Raw genomic sequence first — 24473 nt, forward strand, 5'->3', positions numbered from 1 at the left:
AGCCTTCATGTGATGGCTTTTGCTTTATCTTCGTATATTTTATTTTGTCATGTTTGGATGCTATCTCTTAGAAGCCTGCTCTTTCCTAATGAGACGGAAAGGGAGTGGATCTGGAGGAAGGGGAGGTGGGGACAAACTGGGGGAAGTGGAGGGGAAACTGTAATCAGAAAAAGTTATTTTTAATAAAAGGGTAGAAATGAGAAAAAGAAGGAAAGGAGGAAGGAAAAGCAGAGCAAGATGAAGGAAGTAAGGCCTCTATTAGCAAAGGGAATGGCTCAAAGACAGGAGATTCATACAACTTGAGGAAAGGATAAGGCTAGAGTGGGGAAAAATTAGTTTATGTAAAAGATATGGGCTGGCAGTTTGAATGGGGCTTCATGATGAAGAGTGATAATGGGGTTAGCAATTCAGGAAGCAGGCTGGGGAATAGTGGTGTATACCTTTAATCCCAGATCCTGGGTGGATCCAGGTGAGTTTGAGGCCAGCCGAATCAACACAGTTATAGGACAGCCAAGATTACAGGAGGGGAAATGGATCTAACATATAAGAAGTCTTTTTGAGGGCTGGAGAGATGGCTCAGTGGTTAAGAGCACTGACTGCTCTTCCAGAGGTCCTGAGTTCAGTTCCCAGCAACCACATGGTGGCTCACAACCATCTGTAATGAGATCCAATGCCCTCTTCTGGTGTGTCTGAAGAAGTGACAGTGTACTCATATAAATAAAATATATAAATTAAGAAAAAAAAAAGAAGTCTTTTTGAGTGGTAGTTAGAATTAGTATGACAGACAACAATTCCACAATTTACTCTTTATTTGCATGTGACTTTCCACTTCAGTACAAATACACTTTACCCTATTTTATCCTCACAGTGATCTTGGTAGACACCCACCATGGTTACTGTCAAATGCTGCCGAGGAAACTTAGCTTCCGAGAAGTCACGGAATATCCCTAGTGTGATCCCTTTGGATTTCACTGTGACCTGTTGGATTTCAACCTCCACCTTTCCTAACTGTCTGTCAGACTGCCACTGAAAAATTAAGGTTTAAAAAGAAACAAAAAGGAGACTCCCACCATTCCCAGATAGCTCTCTCTCTCTCTCTCTCTCTCTGCCTCGTGCTTACGGATCAAGACGTAAACTCTCAGAGATACTGCTCCAGTAGAAAGATCCTGCTTTTGTAAGTTGGCTTGCTGTTTTATTGCAGCAGTATAAAAGTAGCTAAGGCAGTCGCCTGAGTTCAGAGTATGTTCAGGCTGCAATAGGTTGCTGTCCTGTTTCATCTCTGAGACGCTTGGATGTACTGTGAAAGGCTCCATGGTTAGCTGTGAAGACTCCAGGGCCCAGGAATCACACCTGTCCACTGTCCCAGCGCCAATGTGCACTATGTGCACTGCTCTTAGTGCTAGTGGATCCCTGCCACTAAAAGGGGTGGGATCTGCTTCCTCCAGGGCATCAGGAAAGAAATCAAGCCTATTACAGGGAACAAGGCACTGGGACAAGCTCCCATACTACTACCCATGGCACAGAGGTTTTGGAGGACGACCTAGCTTCACAATAGGCCAGTCCCTCTTGTGACATAGATCCACCACTGAGGCTACAAGGCCCATGTTCATCCAGCCGAAGGGGACAGGGTTAGTCCAAAATGGTCTGAAAATCTGTGCTTAGGGCTGGGTCAGCTGCAGTCTTAAGGAGGGTCATTGTTGCCTCTGGGAGCTTCCGGCACAGCTGTTTTTGGGCTGCAACAGAAGATGTACTCAACTTTCATTCCAAAGAGGTAGATCCTTAGCCTTCCTGGGTCAAGTCCCAGCCATATGTAGGCCAGGCATAAGCAGGAGTCCCACCCAGGAACCCACCACCATCACCACAGTGGGCACACAAGGACCTCAAGATTGGCAATCCAGAAACAGGAACAAGACAGGAACCTGAGGACCACCCCAAACACCTCTCCTCCCACCCCACATCTAGGAAGCAGCCAAGCAGAGGTGTGAAGGGACCAGGCAGGGATCAGGAGGTTCCTGAGTGAATCATGTCCACCCATGGGCCTCTCCTGAAATAAGAGTCAGCACAGAGGGAGCAGGAAGGAGGAGGAGGAAGCTGTGAGTGGGCCCCTCCCCAGGAGATGGGCACATGTATAGTCTGCCTTTGGGTTCACCTGGGCACTCACTGTCTGAGGGGACGGAGCTCACTCACCTGTCCTAAGAGGTCCCAGGAGACACTTGTAGGTGACAGAATGAGCAGCCAGCTTGAGCAGGAAGGCTTGGTAGCAGAGCCAACGTGTGGCCTCGGGCGGAAAGGAGCCAGGGGCACCCTTGGCCCTTAGTGACACTCCTAGGGGACCAGACAGAGGCTGAAGAAACCTGCTGGCCACAGACCCTCATGGCCTCCGAGGAGCTCTCGACAACCCCAATGTGCTAAGGCTGAGGCCCAGGAATGATGGTTGGTTACACTCGCTCCCGAGTGAGTGCAGGATGCCCATCCCTCCACCGGAATGCTGGTCCCCGGTCATCTACGCACCTGGATTCTTGACCTTCAGGATGGCGTAGCAGCAGGATGCTAGGTTGGAGATGATGCCCAGAAAGAATGCATGGTTCTTCCTAACATGCTGGCCAAAGGGAAGCCGAATCACACATGCATGGAACCTGGGCGGGAACCACAGTGGTGGGGAAGAACACCTGATAAGTGTTCACATGCATGTACACAAGTGCAAGCTCTTATCTGTGCATACATGTGAATTATATACAGAGATTTATGTGCAGCACATCATAGAACTGCATGTACGAATGAACCTAACAACTACAAGTGAACACACAAACGTGTGTGTGTGTGTGTGTGTGTGTGTGTGTGTGTGTGTGTGTGCATGTGCCCACGCACATATCTTCAATCCTGTATAGTGCCATGTAATTAGTCCCTTCCTGGGTGCCCCGTTGCACCTGTTACAACATTATCACATCGGGGGTAGACTGCCCAACACTGAAATTGTGTCTTCTACAGCACAAGCTCTTCCCCACACCCAGCCCCAGTGACCAGAAGGTTATGTAAGAGGCAGCCACATCCACAGTGGCATAAATCTGACCTGTGGCTGGTGTGTCAATCTGCCAACTCCTGGCAGAATGGTGCCCTCCGCTACGGCTCTCCTTTCATGAGTCAAGGGAAACCAATCCCACCCCTCAGAAGAAAGGGCCTATGCTGTGCGCCTATGGTTAGTAGAGAAGTGACTGTGTAGTGAATGAACGACATGGGTCTAGCCTAATGCACCTGACTTAAGGTGCAGACAATGGAGGACAAGAATGTTCCAGAGGCACAAGCCCATGTGTGGGGCACCATGATGGCCAGGCTGCTCTCAGCTAGGTGCTTGTCATGCCTTCTGGTGTAAGACTGGGTTCTCTGCTTTCTGGGACTCTGAATCTCCCTGCTCCCCTTTCCCATCCTATTTCTTCTGAGGGGCTTTCTTGGGGGCTTCTATGCCAACATCCCCTCCTGTCTCAAGACCATTCTGGTCAGCACACAAGGTTACATGTGCTCCCAGCACAGGCAGACCACAAGAGGTTCTTACCCTACAAATACGGGCCTGTGTGGAGACTCAACTAAATGCTGCTTTTTCCTGACCGCATTTCAGCATGCCACCCAATCTGGGGGAGCAAACAGCCTTGAGCTTGAGAGCCCCAGCAAACAGCATGACTGGCATTTCTGGCCTGTGCCTCCCTCTAGTGGCGGCACGGCCGCTGACTCACCTGTAGGCCTGAAGCAGGAAGATCTTGTATATATTGATGCAGACTGTCTGCAGGCTGTTCACCTGGAGTCAAGGGTAAGAGAAGCGTCAGCAATGTCCCCGAGATCACAAATGAATATTTTCTGTGTTGTCAAGTAGGATAAGAAAGCCACGTGTGGGGAAAACAGAAAATCGAGCCAGGCCCCCATGGGGAGGAAGCAGGAGAGAGCTGAGGCCTAAGACTCCAAAGCCAAGGTCAGGATCCAGGGAAGCTGGATGTCAGTACTGAAAAGTGACGGAGATGAGCACGGTAAGTGCTCAAGGCTCTTCGGTCTCTTCAGTGCACATCCACCTTCCTACGTGCTCCCCACATACACGGCTCACGCCTGTGCACACACATGCATATCCATGAACGTGTCCCCCCACACAGAAGAACAGGACCTATACTAAGATCCAACCGATGAGGTGGCTGCCTGTCTGCTTACCTGCAAGTCTAGAAACAGACCATGACACTTCAACCGCAAGACTGACAAGAGCTTGTACCGCATGGTCTTCCCGGCCCTGGAGACACCCTGGAAGGTGAGGCTCATCTTAATTGAGGTCCGTCCGTAACTGCGGCACAAAGGTATCCTGTGTGATAGCTGCACTAGCTCGTCCTGAGAAACCAGCACCACTGCCCTTCCTCCTCTCGTCTCTGCCACACGCCGCAGGCTTAGATGGGGTAGGACCTTCAGACATGGGGCCCATTCCAGCTTTTGGTACTTGCTTATAGCGCCACTAGAAGCCCTGGACAACCAAGCCCAACCATGTAGTGAACAACATCCATTTTATCTGAGCTTGGGATTACCAGACATCTTTGCTCACAGGTGGCAAAGAGAGCTGTGAAAATTCAGAAAGAACTGTGAATCTTACAGGAAGTCGCAAACCCTGTGCTTCTTTAAGTGGCTGCAGCCTGACAGAGCACCTTCCCAGCACAGGGCTATGACTGGAGTGGAGGATTGTCTCCAGCCAGATCTTGGTGACAGGAAACAGTAAGGGAGTGCCTACAGCGGTGTCAAACCACCTGCAGAGTTGGTCACTCTGGGACGACGGATGGACGCGTGCAGGACAGAATGATGGGGTGGTGCCTTCTTGTTGTCCAGTGACTTGGCATCATCCTCAAAGATGAATACAAGTGACGGGTATGGTTACCTCTGTCAGGTTTCTTACTTTTTGTGCATGTGTGAGGTGCATGCCTGTGCGTGTGGGTGGAGGAAGAGGTTTCCCACTCCGTGACACTCCACGGTGCTGTCAGCTCTCTTCACACTTTGCATGAAAGCTGTGGTTTGGGGAGAAGAAACTCCCATCACTGTGTTTTCCCTTTAGGATGTTGCTAGCCACTTTGGCTGACCTCCAGATGCATTGTCCCTGGCTCCGGCAGAAGGATACTGAGCTCGGCTGATGCACCCACACCAAAAGCTCAGGCTGAGCTCACAGCCACACTTAACATGGACTCTGGAAACAGGGCCCTTATGGTCTACATATGGTCGCTAATGGCCCCTGTCCAGGGCCCGCCTGGCTTCCTATAAGGGTGTGTGGTTTTCAGACTCTAGCAGTATGTTCAGAGGGGAATTCTTCTTCGATTGATTTACCCATGACTCTGTAACACTGAAGAGTACCAGGGGCTGGGGCAGGTACACTGGCGAGCTCAGCACTAGGCTGGGGCTGGGGCAACAAAGGTGGGTCTGGGAGGCAGAGGGTGGAGTCAAGAAATCTGAACTGAGTCCCATGGACTGAGGCTGAGGAGCCCAGGCCTGCGAGAGCACGGTACAGACGGCTTATCTGCACCCAACCCTTCCCTTAGAATGGGACCCTCCAAAGAACACAATGGAGATGGGGAGTCTGAGCATAGAATGGACAGCTGTCAAGATGGTGGGTTGCCAGGCTCCTGCCGTAATGTCAGAATCTTCATACTCTTCACTCATAAGAAGAAATGGTCCAACTCTTTTCACCTGTGCCTATCCCAAATCTGTCATATCTACATTGAGCTACAATCTGGGTTGTGAGCTCTTGGTAGGTGGAGACCAACACCCACCCCCTCCCCGCCCCTTATACTTCATATAGAGGAACATCTTGGCTCCATGGTCTGCAGGAGCCTTGGGACAAGGCTGAAGATGTTCTTATATTGGCCGTGACCATCTCCACAAAGGAGGGAAACACCTTTCGGCCTCTATCACTTCAGGCCTCACGGTCACTTGTGTCTAAAAGCAGGAAACAGAAAGTCGTAGCCACAGCACCGTCTGCTCCCATGACCTCATGACTCCCCTGTGTGCTTACCCTGAGTAGTCACAGAATACTTCCAAAGTCCGAGTGTCCAGCAGTAAGCCACACCAGGGAAACAGGCAGTGAGCAGGCAGCTGGTGCGGGGCTGCACCTCCCAGGGCGCCGGTCTCCACAGGGAAGTTCACCACTGTCTTCTGCAAGTTTATCATGCAGCCATACTCGGGCACGCCATGGACCAGGGTGCTGAAACAAGAGAAGGAACATCGGTTATGGGAGCCTGGAGGCACCCAGCACATGCCACAGAAGTTCTCAGAGGTGCTCTGTGACGCGAGAGAGCAGATGCTTGTGGGTACCGTGATGGAACACCAGACACTCTTGCTCTAGACTGCAGCCTAGCCCCCGTCTTCATTGTAAAGCAGTGGAGCAATAAGGCTATAAGCCAGGCCTCAGACAAGTGGAAAGTTTCCCATGACTCTGTGGGTCAGATCTTAGCAATCACGTAGCAAAACATCCCCTCCCTACTACCCCCAAAGCCTCTTTTCTTGTAGCTACTTTGGGATGCTTGTCGATGCGCAATGCTTCTCCTTATCAGCAAGTACTAATCAATAGACTGCTTCCTTGCGGACAGACCTTCCCGGGAAGTTGGACTTATTAAATAAACATTGGTGTTCTGAGGTGTGGCTTTTGCATCAGGAGCGGTCTTTTTTCTTACATAATATTCATACTAGTGGGTTATAGTGTGTATTCCAGGCTGTGTTTGCAGTATGTACGCTAGCCCAGGGTTTCGGGCACACCTGCTTGTAAAGTTAATTTCTGTGGCTCAAACTAGAATCAGGTACTATGGCCTTACTTCAGAGCAGTGACCTTACATTGAGGTCCCTCAGGCACTGGGATGCTTGTAGGCTTCTCTTTACTGACAAGAGATGAGAAACTGAAAGTGGTTAATGAAACTGAGCCCTAAGAAGTTGTCACCACTGAGGTACTGGTGTTTCCAGTGCTCTGTGCAGGCTGCATGCACTTGTAGTACAGGGTCCCAGAGCCCAATTGGTCATCCTTATCAAAGTCAGTAAGCCACCCCCAATGAAGGCCCCACCACATCTGTGGCACTTAGGAACTAAATGGCCTATAGGCAGTGGCCACTGGGACAGAGGACGCTGCTCCTGTTGAGGAAATTTCCAGAAGCCAGTTTTGCCCCTAAGACCTTGTCAGGGAAATGTCAGGATGTCCTGGATGAATATCAGGACAACCGGGAGGGGCTGCTAGGTGGGGTTGTCCATGGACACCTGTAGGACAGAGTTACTGCAGGGGCTCACCAGTCACAAGAATATAGAGTGCACAGGCAGTGGATAGCACATCAAGTAGCCACACTCATGGTACGGGGGGAGCCAGATGGCTGCTGTGAGTTGACCTTGGGGGATAGACCAGGCCAGACCAGTCACAGGTGTCAGACTCTCTCCCTCGGTGCTGCAGGTGTCCCACGCCTGGCTGCACAGGTGCGGTGCCTCTGCCACTTTGTAGAGATGCCACTAGGTTTTGGTGACTATATGAGCTCCAGGCATGCAGAACTACTAACCAGTTAAATTTGCTGCCTCAGCACGTTTATATCTTATGCAGATATATGTACATACATACTTCTATCTTGATCACACAGCAGAAACCCAGGCATGATGGTCCTTACCTGAGAAAGGCTTTTGCATGGGCCAGGTGAGGTGTCACCAACAGAAAGTCATCGACAAAACGTAAAAGCAAGCTAAAAAAAAGACAGACACACCAAGAGGTCTCACAGAACGCCCACCTTCAAGTGAGCCACCCTATAACACTATAAGTACAGGAATGCATGGAGGCAAAGCAAAGTGATTCTTCAAAAGAAGGGAATGACAGTTTCCCTGTCCTAACAGCGATGGCTCTGGTACGCCTCATGGCTTCTCACAAAGCGAAGGCACCTGAGCGTACAGCAACAGCGACACCCACTCGGCAACCCAGCCCCTGTGAGCAGTAAAAGGAAGCACTTACCCGTCCTGCTGCACCTCGGCAAACAGCTTGTTCTCCATGTCTCCGAAACACAGACTGCAGAGCAGGGTGGACAGGCTGGAGCCCTGGGGGATGCCCTGGCATTGCACATAGAACCTGGTGGTATTGGTGACAGTTATGGTCAGAAGGAGCAGCCACGGTGGGTCTCACACCTGTACCTGACACCCCTCCCCATGCATGCATGGGTAAACAGACACCATTCAGTGAGCATGCTCACAGGTCACATATACAACAGTGGTATCTACCACCGTCAGCTGCTGAGACCTAAGAAGATAACCCTTATCTCTTCCCTTTCCCACTCTTCCGCTACAACCTGGGGTGGTGCGGACCACAGCCCTGCCCACTGACTCCACGGCGTTCCTAAATTTTATACAAGAATGACAAGCAATCAGCCTCCTGAATGGAAAATTTATCTGGGACAATTCATAACAGGTTATTACGGAAGGAATATTCTTGGTGACAGCCGTGTTAAAAAAGTTAGTGCCTTCTCAGAGAACACAATGGAACCAAACTGACAGACATGCAGGTACAGACACACAGGTGCTGGCAGGGGTGGGTGTTATCAGATGGTCAGGACAAGGAGGTCACCCAGGGAGGCACCCCTCACATTTACGAGAGTAACCGTCAGGAAGCTCCGAGGCCCTGTGCACATGGACATAGACTCATGAATCTGTGCTTACTACAGATGGACTCTGGAGCTCCCTTGGCTGTGAAAAGACACTCGGTTGCATGCTTGTAGCGTCCCAGCATGCTCATTGAACATTTCCAATTACATCCTAACACATATTGTGACTTCAGATAATCAGATATTCCTTGTCCTGCCTGACTCCATCTCTAATAACCCTCGGATTCTGTTCTGCATGGGCACTCATGGTGGGTTTCTGTCAGCTCAGCAAAAAGGAGCCAAGTACACTGTACCAGTCTCCAGGTGAGGGAGGACTTTGGGTGCAGAAGGTGTAACCAACTGCTCGAGCACTCAACCTCACATCTGATCCAGACACACCAGACAGGCCTTTGCGGGCTGGTGGGCAGCTCCAGCCCAGAGCGACTTTGCTCTCTTCACCCTAGCAGTGCTTTTTAAAAGAGTACCTGTTTGTTCTTTTTTTCTCCTGGAAAATGGGTTATAAGCTTAATTAGTTTACAGTGTGTTCCATATTTTGTAAATGTTACATTACAGAGTATCTTAGTCAGGGTTTCTATTCCTGCACAAACATGACCAAGAAGCAAGTTGGGGAGGAAAGGGTTTATTCAGCTTACACTTCCACATTGCTGTTCATCACCAAAGGAAGTCAGGACTAGAACTCTAGCGGTTCAGGAAGCAGGAGCTGATCAGAGGCCATGGAGGGATGTTACTCACTGGCTTACTTGTTCTGGCTTGCTCAGCTTGCTCTCTTATAGAATCCAAGACTACCAGCCCAGGGATGGCACCACCCACAATGGCCTGGGTCCTCCCCACCTTGAGGACCACTAGTTGAGAAAATGCCTTACAGCTGGGTCTCATGAAGGCATTTCCACAACCAAGGCTCCTTTTCTGTGATAACTGCAGCTTGTGTCAAGTGGACACACAAAACCAGCCAGTACACGAGCCTCTGAGTTCTATCGTCGAAAGCCCTTTACTGCGTCTAGGTGCATTTGTGTCAGTATGTGTGTTTACAGAACTACACACGCCAAGCCATTCTGCACCTCTGTCATAAAGCCAAATTGTTTGTGGAAAAGAATAAAAAAAAAAAAGAGTGCCTGGTCTGGCTTGTAACTCATGGTAGTCTTGGGCGGACTCAGTCCCGGGCACTGTTCTCTCTTCTTTGGTGATCCATGTGCCCCATGCCTGGCTGCACAGGTGAGGTGACACTGACAAAATGGCAACATGAGCTCGAGGCACACAAAATCATTAACTTCACTGGACTCTTGCTTATCCCGGGGCTCCTAAGGTCTCATAGGTAGGCAGCTCTGTGGCCCAAAAGCCAGCAGAAGGGCAAGGCAGGGAGGGAGGAATGAGGAGGAGGCAGTCACTCGAGAGTTCTAGGTGCTGTGGCCAGTCAGCACGCACCCTGCTCAGCAGCCAGCGTAGCCCCTACCTACCTGTACCTGTCCTGCCTCCGCCACTCTGCCCACTTGCCCCATGTCTGGGCCTACCTGCCATCGATCTTCACGACACTGTGACGGACAAAGCGCAGGAAGAAGTGGAGCAGGCTACTGCCAGTCTCATTCATGGAGATGCTCTAGAAAAGCAGACAGACTGGCATGAGGACGCTGAATGCTGCACCAGGCCGTCACCGAGTGTGTATGATAAAGTCAGCGTGGAGCCAGGGTTAAGAGTCACTGAATGGCTAGGTTGGACCTGACTCAGTGTGACAGGATATGCAGCTTACAGAGCAGGGAGGTAAACTTGTCCATTCCCACAGCACTAGGTCTGGAACCTTAGCTCACACAGTACCCCTGAAGAGCCAGGAGGCAATCATCCAAACGTCTCAGTGAGCATGGCTGCCCCACAGGTAGAATATGTATCAAAGAAGGCTCTATAGAACCACTGGTTTGTGTGGGAGGAGATCTCTGGTGTGTGGCTTATGGAAACACAGCTTCTGACGTAATGGGACCAAGATGGGGAACACAGGTCAAGTCTAACGCGTCCTCTAGGAGCGGGTGAACTGTCCTATGGTTGCCAGGTCGAAATTGAGGAAGGAGATATTTTTACCAGTTCACCGGTGGAACACCTGGGGTAGGGGAGACAAGAGGGTGGGAAGGGCACCTCAAAGCAACTCTTAGCATGGCCACCTAAGTTGGAGGGTTCTGGTTATGTCATGAGGACTGCTACCAGTCCTGCTACCCTTGTTCATGGGACCCACTACCAAGAAGCACATCAGCCACATCCCTGCACTGAAGCAAACAGCCAAGTAAAGCTGGAAGGTTCCCCCCAGGGGTGGCTTGTTAATAGGAAGTCTGAGGACCTGCTCGATGACAACAGAGTTCCTCAGTGCACTGGCATCTGAGTCCTGCAGATGCTTGGTGAACTGGCCCATGTATGGCTGGAGGTCAGAGAGGGTGGAGACCTGTAGCAAAGAAGAGGTGGAGACTTGAGGGAAACAGGGGCACATGGTTTTCTAGCCAGGACAGGCACAGTCCAACCCAACAAAAGGACTACGTGGGACCACTCCATTGCAAAGGCTTGTGTGGGAACGAGCACCCCAGCGGGAGGCGCCTCAGAAACAGCAGCCTTCACCACGGTCAGCTTCTCTCAGGCCAGGCATCTCCATAACTGTGGTTACCAATGATGGCAACACAAGCAGCACCCTGACTTCGCCACAGAGACAATGTGTGGCCAGGAGGAAGAGTTGACAGGGGTAGGGAGTGGGGATGGCTCCTTCAACTTCTGTAGCAGACTCTCTAGGAGGCCTGACTTTTATTATGTCAGCAGAAGGAATACAGCACCATCTGCTGGTAAGACACCTGACCAAGCCCGGGCGTGCCAGGTACGGGCATCTAGGGGCGTGAACACTGCAGGCTCTGTGTAGCCCCGCTGTCCTCAAGCTTACAATCCTGCTGCTCCATCCTCTCATGGCTTGAGATGACACACTGACCTTGATCTTTAAAATTTACCACGTTAGGCTGCAAGTGTGAATACGGTCAAACGCATTATACACACTCATGAAGCTATCGTAATGAAATCTGTGCACAATTAGCATGTGATAGCACAAAATAAACAAAAACCCCATGTGCCAAGTGGGTTCGTTGTAGTGTCAGGAGTAAAGTCACCCAGAGTAGTTTAAGCACAAGAACTAACCTAGAAAAGAGAAGCAAGACATATAGAAAATGCCTGCACTTTCAAAATAACTAAGTAACACGCTTTCAAATAACCAAGAGGTTATCTGAAAAAATTATGATAAATAAATGAAGATTTTGAACAGGATGATAATGAGCTGGCAACATGCCAGAATGGGTGCAACACGACTGAGGGCCATTAGAGAGAGAAATGTGCAACTTCAGGTGTTTACGTGGGGCTGGTGCCTCAAAGGCTCCACAAGTAAAGACACCCAGGGTCAAACCTAATGACTTAGTTCAATTCCCAGAACCCGCATGTAGGTGGAGGAAGCTAACTCCTGCATGTTGTCCTCTAACCTCGCCACAGGCCCAGGGTGCTTGCTCTGGTTGGAAGTAGGGAAGGAATCCCCTGTAGTAACTGTGGCTATGCCCTTGGCGCAGAAGGCACATGGCCACTGTCACACATGTATACGGCTTGCCTGTGGGCCTTGTATAGCCTACTTCAGGGAGAGGCATTGTGCCTCTCCCAGGCCTAAGTGCAAACTCTTCCTCCTTTAAACCTGCAGACCCCGCCTTCCCCCTGGAGGTCGTTGGATGCATAAATCATTTAGCTGCCCCAGAGATTTGGAGGTATCTCCTGAAAGGGGACGCTCCGTCCAGAGTTCCCGCAGATTGAGGCAGGCTGGGTCAGACAAATGATCACTGGCACCATGTGCTGCCCCGCCATGGACATGCCACAACATGGACCTATCACAGCCATACCTCTGTCACTGACAGAGGCTAGATATCCATGACGTGAACAGGCCTGTGCCACTAAAATGCTCACAGTACTGACAAGAGTCCGCTATAGTCTTACCTGTCTCCTGAAGGACTTGTGGACTTGGCCTTGGCTATCTTTCTGAACCACTGCATACTGGCGGATACAGTACATGCTCTCTGAGCGCCTGATTATATTGGCGACAATTTCCACGAGCTTGTCCTGGGGGATGGCATCATAGGCCCCTGTCACATCTGCCTGTGGAATACATGCGAGTATTACTAAGCATGGTTAGGTCCAGGTTCAGGGGTCCTTGCTGGCTCTGTCCTTGGTGCTTGGGTTCCAACCTGCCCAGAGCAAACTGCAGGAGACAGAGAGATGCAGGAGGAAACTCCATGCTTCTCTACTACGCCACTCACATTCCCATCTCACAAATTTCCTGTTCCAGACAAAGGACCCTGGGGGCATAGTGGGCCTATAGTCCCCTCTCTATCCCATTGCCCCAGACTAAGGACTGTAGGACAAGGAAAGCCTACATTATCCTTGAAGAACCTTGGGGCCTACAGGGCCCCTGGCTAACCCAGATACTGAAGCGTCCAGGCCCTGGTGGTAAGTCAGGCTTGGCTACTTCTCTGAATAGGACCCAGCCTCCAGAGGGATCTCCCACAGAGCAGAACCCAGAGCAGTTGGAATGTACTGTCCAGGGAACCCATATAGAGCTCAAGACTGTTCTGAGAGCTAGTTATCCGCCCCCCAAAAAGTGGGGTCCCCGATCCTGAGAGAACTGGAGGCCCTAACACTTTTAGCCTGTAAGCACTCACAGGCCAGCACTCCCAATCACCTGCTTGAGGTACAACAGGTCACCCAGTGTTGGCTATTCCAAGGAGGTCCCTAGAACCCAGACCATGAGAGCAAATGTGGTAGACAGGAGTCCAAATGATGACCTTAACAAAGTACATCCTGGGTGTCTGGTCCAGAGCACGCACACGCAGCACGAAGGTCCGCCAGATCCTGTAGCTGTCACTCGTACCCAGTACTGAAGCACCCATAAGGTTAGGATGTTTGGTCCGCTCGTAGTTGAGCACGCTGAACAAAGTCTTGAGACTCTGAGTGAAACACTGGGTCTGAGCCAGGGCCACAGAAAACACATCAGAAAGGGACCCGGCAGACCATTCCCTGACCACCCTGATTTCTGAGCCCAGAACCTCAGCTCAGAGCCAGAGTCTTAGAAGACCTACCTCACTAAGTCAACTGACTGTATTTGGGACCCTTATCCAACCTGCCTCAACCTGTTCTCACTCACCCCCCACGGGCCTTCTAGAAACACGCCCACTGGTTAGAGTCAGGGTCAGGGTCGCCTTACAAGGGCTTCCAGCTGAGCTGAGGCACCAGTAGCTTCATGTTGTCCTCTGAGGCCTTACTAATGACCACACAGGCACTGGTGGGGTTCAGAGCTGCTTCTGACATCCAGATATGGGGATGGGTGGCAGCTGCCCCTGGTTACTTTGCCTCCCAGCATAGAGGCCATATAGTGCCTACCCTACCTGGCAAGATCCCTGAGAGCTTGTGTCCCAAGCTCTCTGTCTCTTGGTACCATCTCCTATCTCTTAAGACCTTTCCACATGCTAAGGTTTTAGACTCAGGAACAAGTTACTTAGCCTCCCTCAGAACTTCATGAGCCCTTACATAGGTCAGAGCATAGACTCGACCAGCCGTACGGGGGGGCCAAGTTCAGTCACCTGCTTCTTTTTGCCAAAAGCTCTGGTGTCCATGCCATAACTCATGTTCACAATGGGCCGGAGACCATTGAGCTTGGGGATGAAGCGCAATCTGCAGATAGGCATGGCCAGCCAAGTGTCCTGGTGATGCTTGACCTCCTCTTGTGACAGTTCCCGTAGCTGAACTCTCTCAAGCTGTTGCCTGTTGCAGAGAGTACCGTGGAGTTATGACATGCATAGTTCACGAGACACGTCCCATCGGGGCGCTTGGGAACTTGGAGCGCTTGACACCCAACCATGCTATGGGGCTACATCTAGGACCATAGCAACCCACACCAACCAGACACCCCATAGAACTGTCTGGGAGGGGCATGTGACACCTAGCCTGAGTTGGTACCTGGGACATCTGGTCCCATAGTCTCCACTTGGTGTTCCCTTCTTTTGGGGGGTGGGGGTGGGGTTGTCCCACTGGCCAGGACACTTTTGAAGCAATCTGCTGACTCTTATGGATATTCTGGCTTAGACACAGGTATGAAAACAAAACGTGTCCATGCCTGCCCCCAGGAAGCCCTGTGCTGGTTGTTAAGAATCCCCACAAGCATAATGTATGGCTGATGTGAGATACATAGTTAAGGCTGGACCTCAAGAAGGCTAACACGGAGCTGTGTGGTAGTGGGAGCACACCCTTAATCCCAGCACTTGGAAGGCAGAGGCAGGTGGATCTTTAGGGGTTTGAAGCCAACCCAGGCTATGGAACTAGTTTCAGGACAACAAGAACAAAACAACAAACAAAGTTAACATGGTAATCCACTCTCTGTGGGCCTTGCCTGGCCGCTCCTCTGCCCTCTCAGCTTGGCCTTTGTAAACTTCTGCTGAGACAGCAAACTCTAGCTCAATCAGCACAGAACCTCAGCCACTCAGAGCCCTGCCACTTCTCAGGGTGGACCCCTGTGGTCTCCCACCGAGGAGACACTTCCTTCAGGGGTAGACACAAGGTGGAGTCCATTGATAAAAAGCTCTCCTACTTTAGGGATCCAACTTATGCTTTCACAGGCAAGAAAGCAGGGTGTCCAGTCCATGGCTCCAGGGAGGCCACGCCTGCAAGGTCCATGCCCAGGCTGGCAGGTGCCACAGTGTGGGTGTCGGTGCCTCTGGATATGTAAATAGGAGACGCTTATACCTGAGAGGCTGTGTGGTACCTGATTCCAATGCTCTGCAGCTTGCTCCACACACTCTTACGGTAGAAGAAAAGGCGGTTCTTCTGGAACGTGGTCTCTGTGATGTAGAAGAATGACCTCAGCAGCTGTACCACATATGTGTCCATTAGCCAGAACAGGAACATGGCAAGGATCCTCTCCCTCAGACGGTGCTCTGCGGCAGGGACAGTGTCCTTCTCTGAAAGTAGCAGATATTCAACATCTGTGACTCAACCTCAGACCCATAATGTCCGGCATAGGAGCCACGGTTCCCAAATGAGCCCATGGGGTGCTGGACTGGACATGCTGGGCTCTAATAATATGTATTAATAAACTCATTTAATGTGTGTGTGTGCATGTGTGTGCATGCGTGCATGCATGCTTGGTTTCTTTATGTTGTAAACTAAAGTTCCTGACAAGGCCGTGTCGGTAGTGGGTGAATCCTGCAGGCCTACTGACTACAGATGAAATACCCCTGACTGACAGAGAAATGCTCTCGAGGTATTCTTCAGCCCCCAACAGCCATTCACTATCAATCTCTGAATCCGATCTAGGACCATTGTAACTATCGACTGATTCTTTTGAGCTAGATTGACTTAGCAAACCTTAGCTTCTACCAGCTCTAGATCAGATTATGTCTTCAAATAGGGGATGGGGCATGGCTCAGTTGGCAAAGTGTTTGCTGGAGGGGCGCGAAAACCCAGTTTAATCGTCAGAACCCATGTTTTAAAAGCCAGGGGTGCTGACATGTGCCTGCAAGTACCACTACGGAGGCAAAGGCAAACGGACTCCAGCAGGATCAGCTCCAGGCGATTAGAGAAGACACTCGGCGTCAACCTCAGACCTCGTACACATATACAGGCAAACCTCAGTGGGAGCTACTGCTAAACTACCAAGTCACCAACTACACATACCCATTGCCACTGAGCAGTGAACACAGTTCAGAGAGGTCCAGAATGAAGTAGAAAACAGGTTAACTCTTACTGCCATGCTGGATGTGTGAGCTCCACTCTGTGTGTCTCCAGATACCGCAGGGGCCTCCTTATCCAGGGAAAGGAGGGTTTACCAGCAGTGATGAATATGAAGGAAACTTGTGAAGGAGAAGGGGAATCCCAGAAGGAGGTACAAGCTAGAAGACAGAATGAACAAACAAGGAAGGAAACAGGGCTGGAGAGCTGGCTCAGCAGTTAAGAGCACTGGCTGCTGTTGCAGAGGTCCCTGGGGTAGCTCACAACTTCCTGTAGCTCTAGTTCCAGTGTGGTCAGACCCAGCACCAGGCACGCCATACATACATTCAGGCAAAACATTCCTACACATAAAATGATCATTAAAAATAGGTCAATATATGGAGAAAATGGCGTGGAAGGTTAAAACTAAACAAGCAGTGACCTTAAGAAAACAAGAATGATGTTTGATTTGGGAACAGAGAGGCTGAAGGCAGACCTAAATCAGCAGAGGGATAGGAGCTAATGGAGTAGCTACTCGGAGTTCCAAGTACCTTAAGGCTCAAATGTCAGTTGACCTGCTGACAGAGAATGGTGCACGTAAGTTCTTACAGCTAGAAGGTAAAGACAGAATGGAAACACCTGCAGCAAGGAAATGCACTTTACAGTTACTCAGAGAGCAAGACAACAGAGGCACAGCGAGAGTTAAGAGCAAACCAGCTGAAGAAATGGCCCAGCTGTCAAGATACTGGCTACTTTTTTTTCAAAGGACTGGGTTTTAAATCCCAGCATCCACATGGAGGCTGTCAGGCATCTACAAGGTCAGTTCAGGGAGATTCAATACTCTCTTCTGGCTTCTGCAGCTACCAGGCAATGGAGGCGGTGCACAGAGATATACACACAAGCAAAGCACGCAAGACACTAATGAAAGCAAACCGGAAATAACAGAAACAGCTTAAAGACATTCTTAAAGAGAAAGAAAGCAAACAAGCTAAGCTTTCCAACTAAGTGGCAACTGTCAAATTGGCAGGACTATATATAAAAAATTCACCTGCACGCTGTGAAAAGACACATCTAAATTCTAAGAATTCGAAATTTTTTTTTTGTTTTTTTTTTTTTTGGGGGGGGGGGAGCTGGGGACCAAACCCAGGGCCTTGCGCTTGCTAGGCAAGCGCTCTACCACTGAGCTAAATCCCCAACCCCCCGAAAATCTTTTTTTTAAAAGATTTATTTATTTTTTTATATATGTGAGTACACTGTAGCTGTCTTCAGACACACCAGAAGAGGGCATCGGATTCCATTACAGATGGTTGTGAGCCACCATGTGGTTGCTGGGATTTGAACTCAGGACCTTTGGAAGAGCAGTCAGTGCTTCGAAAATCTTAAAAGCAAAACTTAAAAGGGGGGGGGGGGAAGACATAGCAGGAAGATGGCAAAGCAAGCCAGGTGCAGTCAGTTTGAGGAGATGGGAAACTCAGGTGTGCACACCTTTAATCCCAGCTTCCCTAGAAGCTGAGAGGCAAGGGGCTTGTAAATTTGAGGGCAGCTTGAGTAATTTATCGAGAACCTGTCTCAAAACAAAACAAAACAATACAAAATAAAAACACCAAACCAAAACAACAACAACAACAACAACAACAAAAAAACCCCAAAAACAAAACCCCCACAAAAACCCCAAACCCTCTTTTACATTAAAAAAAAATTACTAGAGACATAATTTATATTCTAGTAATCAAAGAATCTCTAATCAGAAAGACAAAAATTCCAGCTGGGTGCCCTGGCTCACATCTTTAATCCCAGCACTTGGGAGGCAAGGGCAGGCAGATCTCAGAGAGTTCAAGGTCAGCCTCAACTACAAACAAGTCACGGGCCAGCTAGGACCGCCTAGTAAGACCTTGTCTCAAATAAGCATAAGATAAATAAAAATTTGTAACTCGTACACACCTAACACTGTTGTATGTAAAACTGCCAGAGTAAGACTAAGCCCAGCTGTCCAGCGAGAAACCAAGGCAGCCCTCGCCCTATTTCATGACTAGAGGGGATTCAGACTTTTCCTGTATATATTTGACATAGTGGACACAAAATTCTCAGAAGTATAGCGAACATTTAGGAAAACTGCCTGTGCAGAGGTGTAAGTTTCCAGCACCTTCGATTACTGGTATTACAGAGTTCAAAATCAATTTCAAAAGAAAATTCAAAATATTGGGCATTTGGGATTGAAAAATTCTACATAATACACACACGCAAACACATATACACAAAAACCAAAAAGCCACAGTTATCAAAATGGCCACATACAGAAGTACTAGGTACAGCTAAGGCAGTATCCAAGAGGAAACGAGTAGCCAAAAACCCAACCTATGATGTCGGGGTGGCAGTGAAAGTGGTGGGGAACCAGAATAAACCTGAAGACAGGTATAAAATTCTAACAGCACGCTTAAGTCTCCACAGGCAAACTGAAGGTCAAAGGGGGTTCTTTGGAGCAGGAAAGAGACGTTCAAACAAGTCTAGAAAGGCAACAACAAGACTGGATGTAAACTGGTAGGATCTGGCGAGGTCTAGTCGAGGCGAGGCAGGAAGGAACCAGAGTGCAGTATCTCCTTTCTTTGGGTGGGCGGGGTGAGGGGGTGGGGTCAGTAACCCTGGGCAACCGATACAGACAGCGGTGGGTAAGGGAGCCAGAGAAGCTGGAAGGGAGGGGACTTCAGTGCTCAGCAGGTGGGAAGAATTGCAAAAGCCACACAGTCTGTGCTGCAGATGGAGAGTCAGGTGTGTTTTCTTTCAAGATAAGGTTTCTGAGTGTAGCCCAGGCTGTCCTGGAATTCACCCTGTAGACTAGGCTAGCCCCAAACTCTCTTTAGAGACCTGCCTGCCTCTGCCACCAGAGTGCTAGGATTAAAGGTGTGCCCTATCACCTCCAGGGTAGGTCTGTTTTTGGTTTGTTTGTTTTTGAGATAGGGTTTCTCTGTGTAGCTATCAGAGCCCCCAGCTTTGTAAGTCAGGCTGTCCTTGAACTCAGAGATCCACCTGCCTCTGCCTCTGCCTCTGCCTCTGAGTGCTGGGATTAAAGGTGTCTTACTTTGAAGCTTCCTAAGATCATCCACGGTGTGTAAACAGGGCTCTACCATCTTTTCCCCATTGGTTGTTACTATCCTAGGGGTCTGGGAGAAGGGGAGCAGGATAGAGAATTTGGTCCCTTCCATACAGGCACAGGTTGTAACAGAAGGGCCGGCTGAAAGGGAAGGGGCCAAGTAGTACTACAGGAGGCCAATCTCAACATTAAACCCAGAAAAGCAGGCAAGGAGGGACCTGGAGTCCAGGCTCTGCAGCCCCCCAAGAAACACAAAGATCCCTTTTACACACCAGGCTCTACTCTCCAGTCTCTACTCATGGCTAAGATGGGACAGGGATCTCCACTGTAGGAAACAGTCTTTTTATCTCTCCTTAGTTCACCCTACACACCGTGGATGGACTGACATCATAGCTTAAGCACACATCTGCACATTGGGAGAACCAGAACAACCTTTGAAACCCAGGCGCCCCACTTCCCACAAGGACAACGGGTTCCTGTGTTGGACTCCCACTGTTATCAGTGAGGCACCATTCCACAGGGGGATTATGGTTAACCTGGAGTAGTGAGACAGGCTGACTCCTTACAGGCTTCAAATTGGCAGTCTAGGAAACTAGGCCTAAGAACTGAGCAAGTCCAGACAAGTACGTTACTAGGGAAAAACAAAGAAACAAACAAACAACTTTTAGGTAGCCAGTCAGAAACTCTCCTGCCCTTAGAAGCTGCCTGGCTACCTGGCCTGAAGCAGGGACAATGGGGCAGCAAGTTTCCAGACCTCCCCACTAACAGTTTCCAGCTGACATGCTTCAGTAATGGTATGCCCCTAGAGATGGGGTAAGATAAAGGTCACCTATCCCAGAATCCCCTTTAAATCTAGCCTGCGAGACCACTTGTTTGTCTCTCCATCTTGGAATGAGAGACACCCTCCCTCGCTGCCCCCTCATGCTCGACTTCTGCAGAATAAACTGCTCCCTGCTTCTGCAGACTCTCATTCTTCAGTGAATGCACACTGGGAGACTTCACTCTCTCTCTAACCAGGTGCCAGAACTCCTATCCACCGTGCTCCCCATCGGCATAACTGTTCACCACAATGTCCCCAGCACTGAGAACCTGCCCAGGGCTTGGACAAGAGTCTTAGTTTGTGCAAGGTGAGCTGGAGGGAGCTTGGTATCAGAGACCATCAGATGGAAGTCTTCCAACCACTGACTGCATAAAGCTGCCAGAGCACCGGGGATCTGGGTTACTGTCACCCACTGTCTCCCCTCCCGGGGCCCCTCGTGCATTCAGCTGGGCACCAGCCACACTCACCTGGGCTGCTGCGGAGCCAGTGGCAGTCCTCCACTTTCACCCTCCACATCAGTTCCTGCAGGGATAGCTTGGCGTACTTCCCCAACGAGATGAACTTCTTCACGTTCTTTAAGAAGCGGCGCTCATTGTGCCTGGTGCCCCAGAGACCGGCAGGCACCAGCTCGCGGAGGCAGGCCCGAAGAAAGCCGTATACCTGCCAGGGGCTGCTGTGTAACCGGAGCAAACTCGTGAGGTGGGATGGGCTGGTGTCCATGGCATCCGGCACCCGCTGGTTTGCTGTTCGAAATCTGCAGTGCGACCGGAGGAATCTGACATATTGGCACTTTGCGTGGTTCATGAGCAGCTGCTGGAATAGGGGTCGCATCTGCCAGTATCGACGGGGCAGGCGGCGGGTCCTGCAGAATGGTCCTGATGTCCTAGGCCTTGAGCCCAGAAAGATGATCTCCACCAGTCTCCTGGCCCCGGTCAAGCTAGGCGGGAGGCTGTTGAGTAGGAATGAGGGATTTAGCTCCTCTTGGCCACCTCCCCTGGAGTAAAGGAAATGTCTGGTCTCAGTGAATGGCCTGAGCTTTTCAGCATCTTGGGGTGGTGATGACAGCAGGGACGAGGAGCTGGGCTTGTGTTTACAGCACACCGACCCAGAGAGACTCGGGTCAGATGCCTTTCCTTTCAAAGACAAGTTTTTCGCTGCAGGAGGCACCTTGGGGGACGCAGCAGGACTTGGCGCCCATGTTTTGCCTGATGGGGTTGGTACCACCTGCCTGTGGGGTCCCTTATCCACTCTCAGGGCAGGTTCAAACCTGGCCTTCTTAGCTGAAGGCACGTTTGTACTGGTGAGACTCAGAAGCCTCTTCGTACCTCGTGATGGCAAGGCCTGGGGTTTTGGTGCTTCCTGGTGACCACTGTTTTTGATCTGGTGTGCGGACCCAAGGTTAGTGAAATTCCCGCCCACGGGTCGAGTGGGCCTGTAACCAGCGGGCACAGAGGACCAGGTATCCGTGGTGGCACAAATTTGGTACAGGGGTGACCCGCACACCTGGTAGGCACAGCTGGGGGGCACCAGCAGGTAGAGCGCACAGTGCGACAGCAGGTAGACCAGCAGGTCGTCGCCCACTCGGCTCAACAGTAGCATCCATGCACCACTGACACACAGGGACTCAGTAACCGAGTTGGGCAAGTAGCTATGCACGCTGGTCGTGAAGGCCATGGGAGGCCCACCTCTGGCCCCGTTAAGCAGTGCAAAGCCAAAAGCCAGCACATTCCTCTCACCGCGCTCGCAAAGTTTCTGCACAACCCTGGACACCAGCTCTTTCAGGGATGACACCTGGTAAAAGATAAGAGGGTCTTGACATGTGAGCTAGGCGCTGTCCCGCATCCTTCCCGCTTTCCGTCCCCGACCCATGGGGATCCCACCTGGAGGCCCACCTGGTGGAAGGAAAGGTCAGCAGGTGGCGGCTGTGAGCCCCAGGGCACGCACACTAGGCACTGGGCAACCAACGTGCGGAAGACCTTCGGGTCCCCGGGTTGCACAAGCCGACTGCCCTCAAGCCCCAGGCGCCGCACAAAGGTCGCCAGCGGCCACACCTCCCGATATCGGCTGCGCAGTAGAGAGCGCACGGCGGGGCAACGAGGAGCGCGGGGCATCGTGCTCTAGGTCGGGATGAACCTCCCACGTGCGGGAACCAAGGCGCAGGGGTGTGCTTAGAAAATCGTCAGAATCCCAGCCATTGAGAGCCCGCGGCGGAAAAAGAGGAGGCCGGGAACGGAGGAAGGGGCGGGACCCAAGAGAATTAAGCGTTGTAGCGGAAGGGGCGGGGACGCAGCTGTGTGATGGTCCCACAGCTGGTGCTTGGGACTACTGACCAGGTGTGTTCCCAGCCAAGTTCAGTGGTTGGCGGAAGTGTAGAAATAACGAAGGGAGGCGCAGTCATGCAGGGCTTCTCTCTACAGAATGCTTCTCGGGCTCCCTTTTCTCTGGGCAAGCAAAGAAGCCCATCCTTGACCTATTGAAGATTAGGTAGGCGGAGGGACCTAAGGCTTTGCCACTCCCCGAGCGGGCCGCTGCTGCCTGCTGTGGTTGACATCGACAGTGAGTGAGTGAGGTAGTGGCAGTCGCAGTTTTTCCCAACCAGGCTTCATGATTACAACCGGGATTCTATTGTATAGGTTCTTAAGGCTTTATTGTGGTACTATCACACACTCAGATCCCAAATATGTTCCAAAGGAAGCGGACTAGGTGAAGAAAGTCTTGCTTTAGCTTCTCTCCAGTGTCCTTCACCCTAGGGCACCAGAGCGAGGCCAGGGCCTCTAGGGGAGGGCGCTTGAGTTTGCACACAGCCAAAGCAGTGACCCTAGACCTTGGGATGGCAGTTTCGATAGTACTTGCACACGCGAGGCAGGGGTGGAATGAGGAGGGGGTTGTTGTTGGGGCATATGTGATGACAGAGCCAAAGCTAGAGAGGGGCCGCTGAAATTTGAATCTCTGGGAAAAAGGGAATCTGTGGTCTCCACAGTAGCTGAATTTGGCAAACACTGAAATGCTAACAAATATAACCTTTGGTGCCTTCAGCTTTCTGAGGAAATTGCTTCTATCAACCGACCTAGCATTTGAACAGGCGCTTTTTCGTATTTACTCCCTTATAGGAGGTCTGCCGCCTTGGAAATGCTCAGGATTACGGGAGCTATTTTAGAAGTCCGTAGGGTGGGTGGCAGTCTTTTCCAGGGGTATGTTTGAGATTTGCTTAGTTCTGCTACTTAGGAGATATGGGCCTGAACTAATAAATTTATACCAACAACGAAGCTACCTTAGAGTAGTTCCACAAAGAAAGCAGCATAGGAAACAGTTTCAAAGAACAAGAATATAGCTGGGCATGGTGGTGCACACTTGCAATCCAGACTCTTGGGAGGTAGAGGCAGGATGAGAAGACATTCAAAATCAGGCCAGCTACACAGTGAGATTAAGGTCCAGTTGGGCAAAGTGAGAACCTGCCTCAAAAAAAAAAAAAAAAAAAAAAAAAAAAAAAAGAATTGGAGGGGAAGAGGTAGCCAAGCATCAGAATCAAATATAAACAGACTACAGGAAACAGAAGCAGAAAATGTGTAGAAGTTGTCTAGGAGCTATGATGAAGTCAGTAAAAGAAAGCCTTGTAACAGGCTTGCTTTAGAAAGCTGTTCTTAGAGACATGAGGCCAGATAGAGGCTCTTTTGGGAGGGGCTGCAGCCCAGGAATTATCCCAGAGACAGATAGAAGGAGGTAGAGGAGAGGACCCCAAGTGTCCCTACCCACATAGGAAGCAGTATCCATGTAGGAAATCCTCAGGGACCTACCATGCTCCAGTCGGCTACCCCAATATGCTAGCAGCAAGTGACTCCCACTGGATTCTCCCCATCCAGAACCGGGGCAAAGTTCATGCTGGTGCTGCTGTTCTGCTACAGCTTGTCACGTTTGGAGATCACTGGAACTGGTTTACTTCTTAGTGGTCAAGATGGGAACGTGGAAACAATAATTGTCCTTTACATAGTTTGCCACTGACACAGCAATTTCATACCCACTGTTTCATCGTCATCAAACAGCTCAGGAAGTATGTGAGTGAATTCCACCATGCACTTTTATAGGTCCCAAGGCTGGTGACTCTCTGACTTCCCAAACAGCACCTGAGGAGTATGTAAGAGTTGGGGCACAGGAGTCCTGGCACTGACCTTAGATAGGTTGCCTTGTCCAGTTG

At 50.5% G+C, this 24473-nt stretch overlaps 1 protein-coding gene across 13 annotated transcripts; it reads right to left on the reverse strand.

Annotated features, from left to right (window-relative positions):
• Window positions 1-791: 791 nt before the first annotated feature.
• Tert (telomerase reverse transcriptase) lies at window positions 792-23140 on the reverse strand. 13 transcript variants are annotated; one of them, XM_087551849.1, is made up of 18 exons: window positions 22174-22512; window positions 21785-22072; window positions 20749-21230; window positions 16411-16555; window positions 15430-15625; window positions 14252-14432; window positions 13457-13636; window positions 12612-12770; window positions 10945-11046; window positions 10133-10218; window positions 7982-8095; window positions 7647-7718; window positions 6023-6211; window positions 4192-4318; window positions 3729-3790; window positions 2512-2636; window positions 2188-2325; window positions 792-1733 (listed from the first exon to the last, which is right to left on the reverse strand). In XM_087551849.1, exons 5-18 carry the CDS (start codon window positions 15570-15572, stop codon window positions 1630-1632), a joined length of 1782 nt encoding a protein of 593 aa, XP_087407975.1. In that variant the 5' UTR covers window positions 15573-15625; window positions 16411-16555; window positions 20749-21230; window positions 21785-22072; window positions 22174-22512; the 3' UTR covers window positions 792-1629. The 13 variants fall into 13 exon arrangements, 8 of the variants coding, with proteins under 8 accessions (XP_087407975.1, XP_087407972.1, XP_087407974.1 ...); XR_015621611.1 differs by lacking the exon at window positions 16411-16555 and having other exon boundaries at window positions 4192-4278; window positions 22018-22072; XR_015621577.1 differs by having other exon boundaries at window positions 4192-4278; window positions 20749-22072.
• Window positions 23141-24473: the final 1333 nt, after the last annotated feature.

Source organism: Rattus norvegicus, chromosome 1, assembly GCF_021556685.1.
Source record: "Rattus norvegicus strain SHRSP/BbbUtx chromosome 1, alternate assembly SHRSP_T2T, whole genome shotgun sequence".
NCBI lineage: Eukaryota > Metazoa > Chordata > Mammalia > Rodentia > Muridae > Rattus > Rattus norvegicus.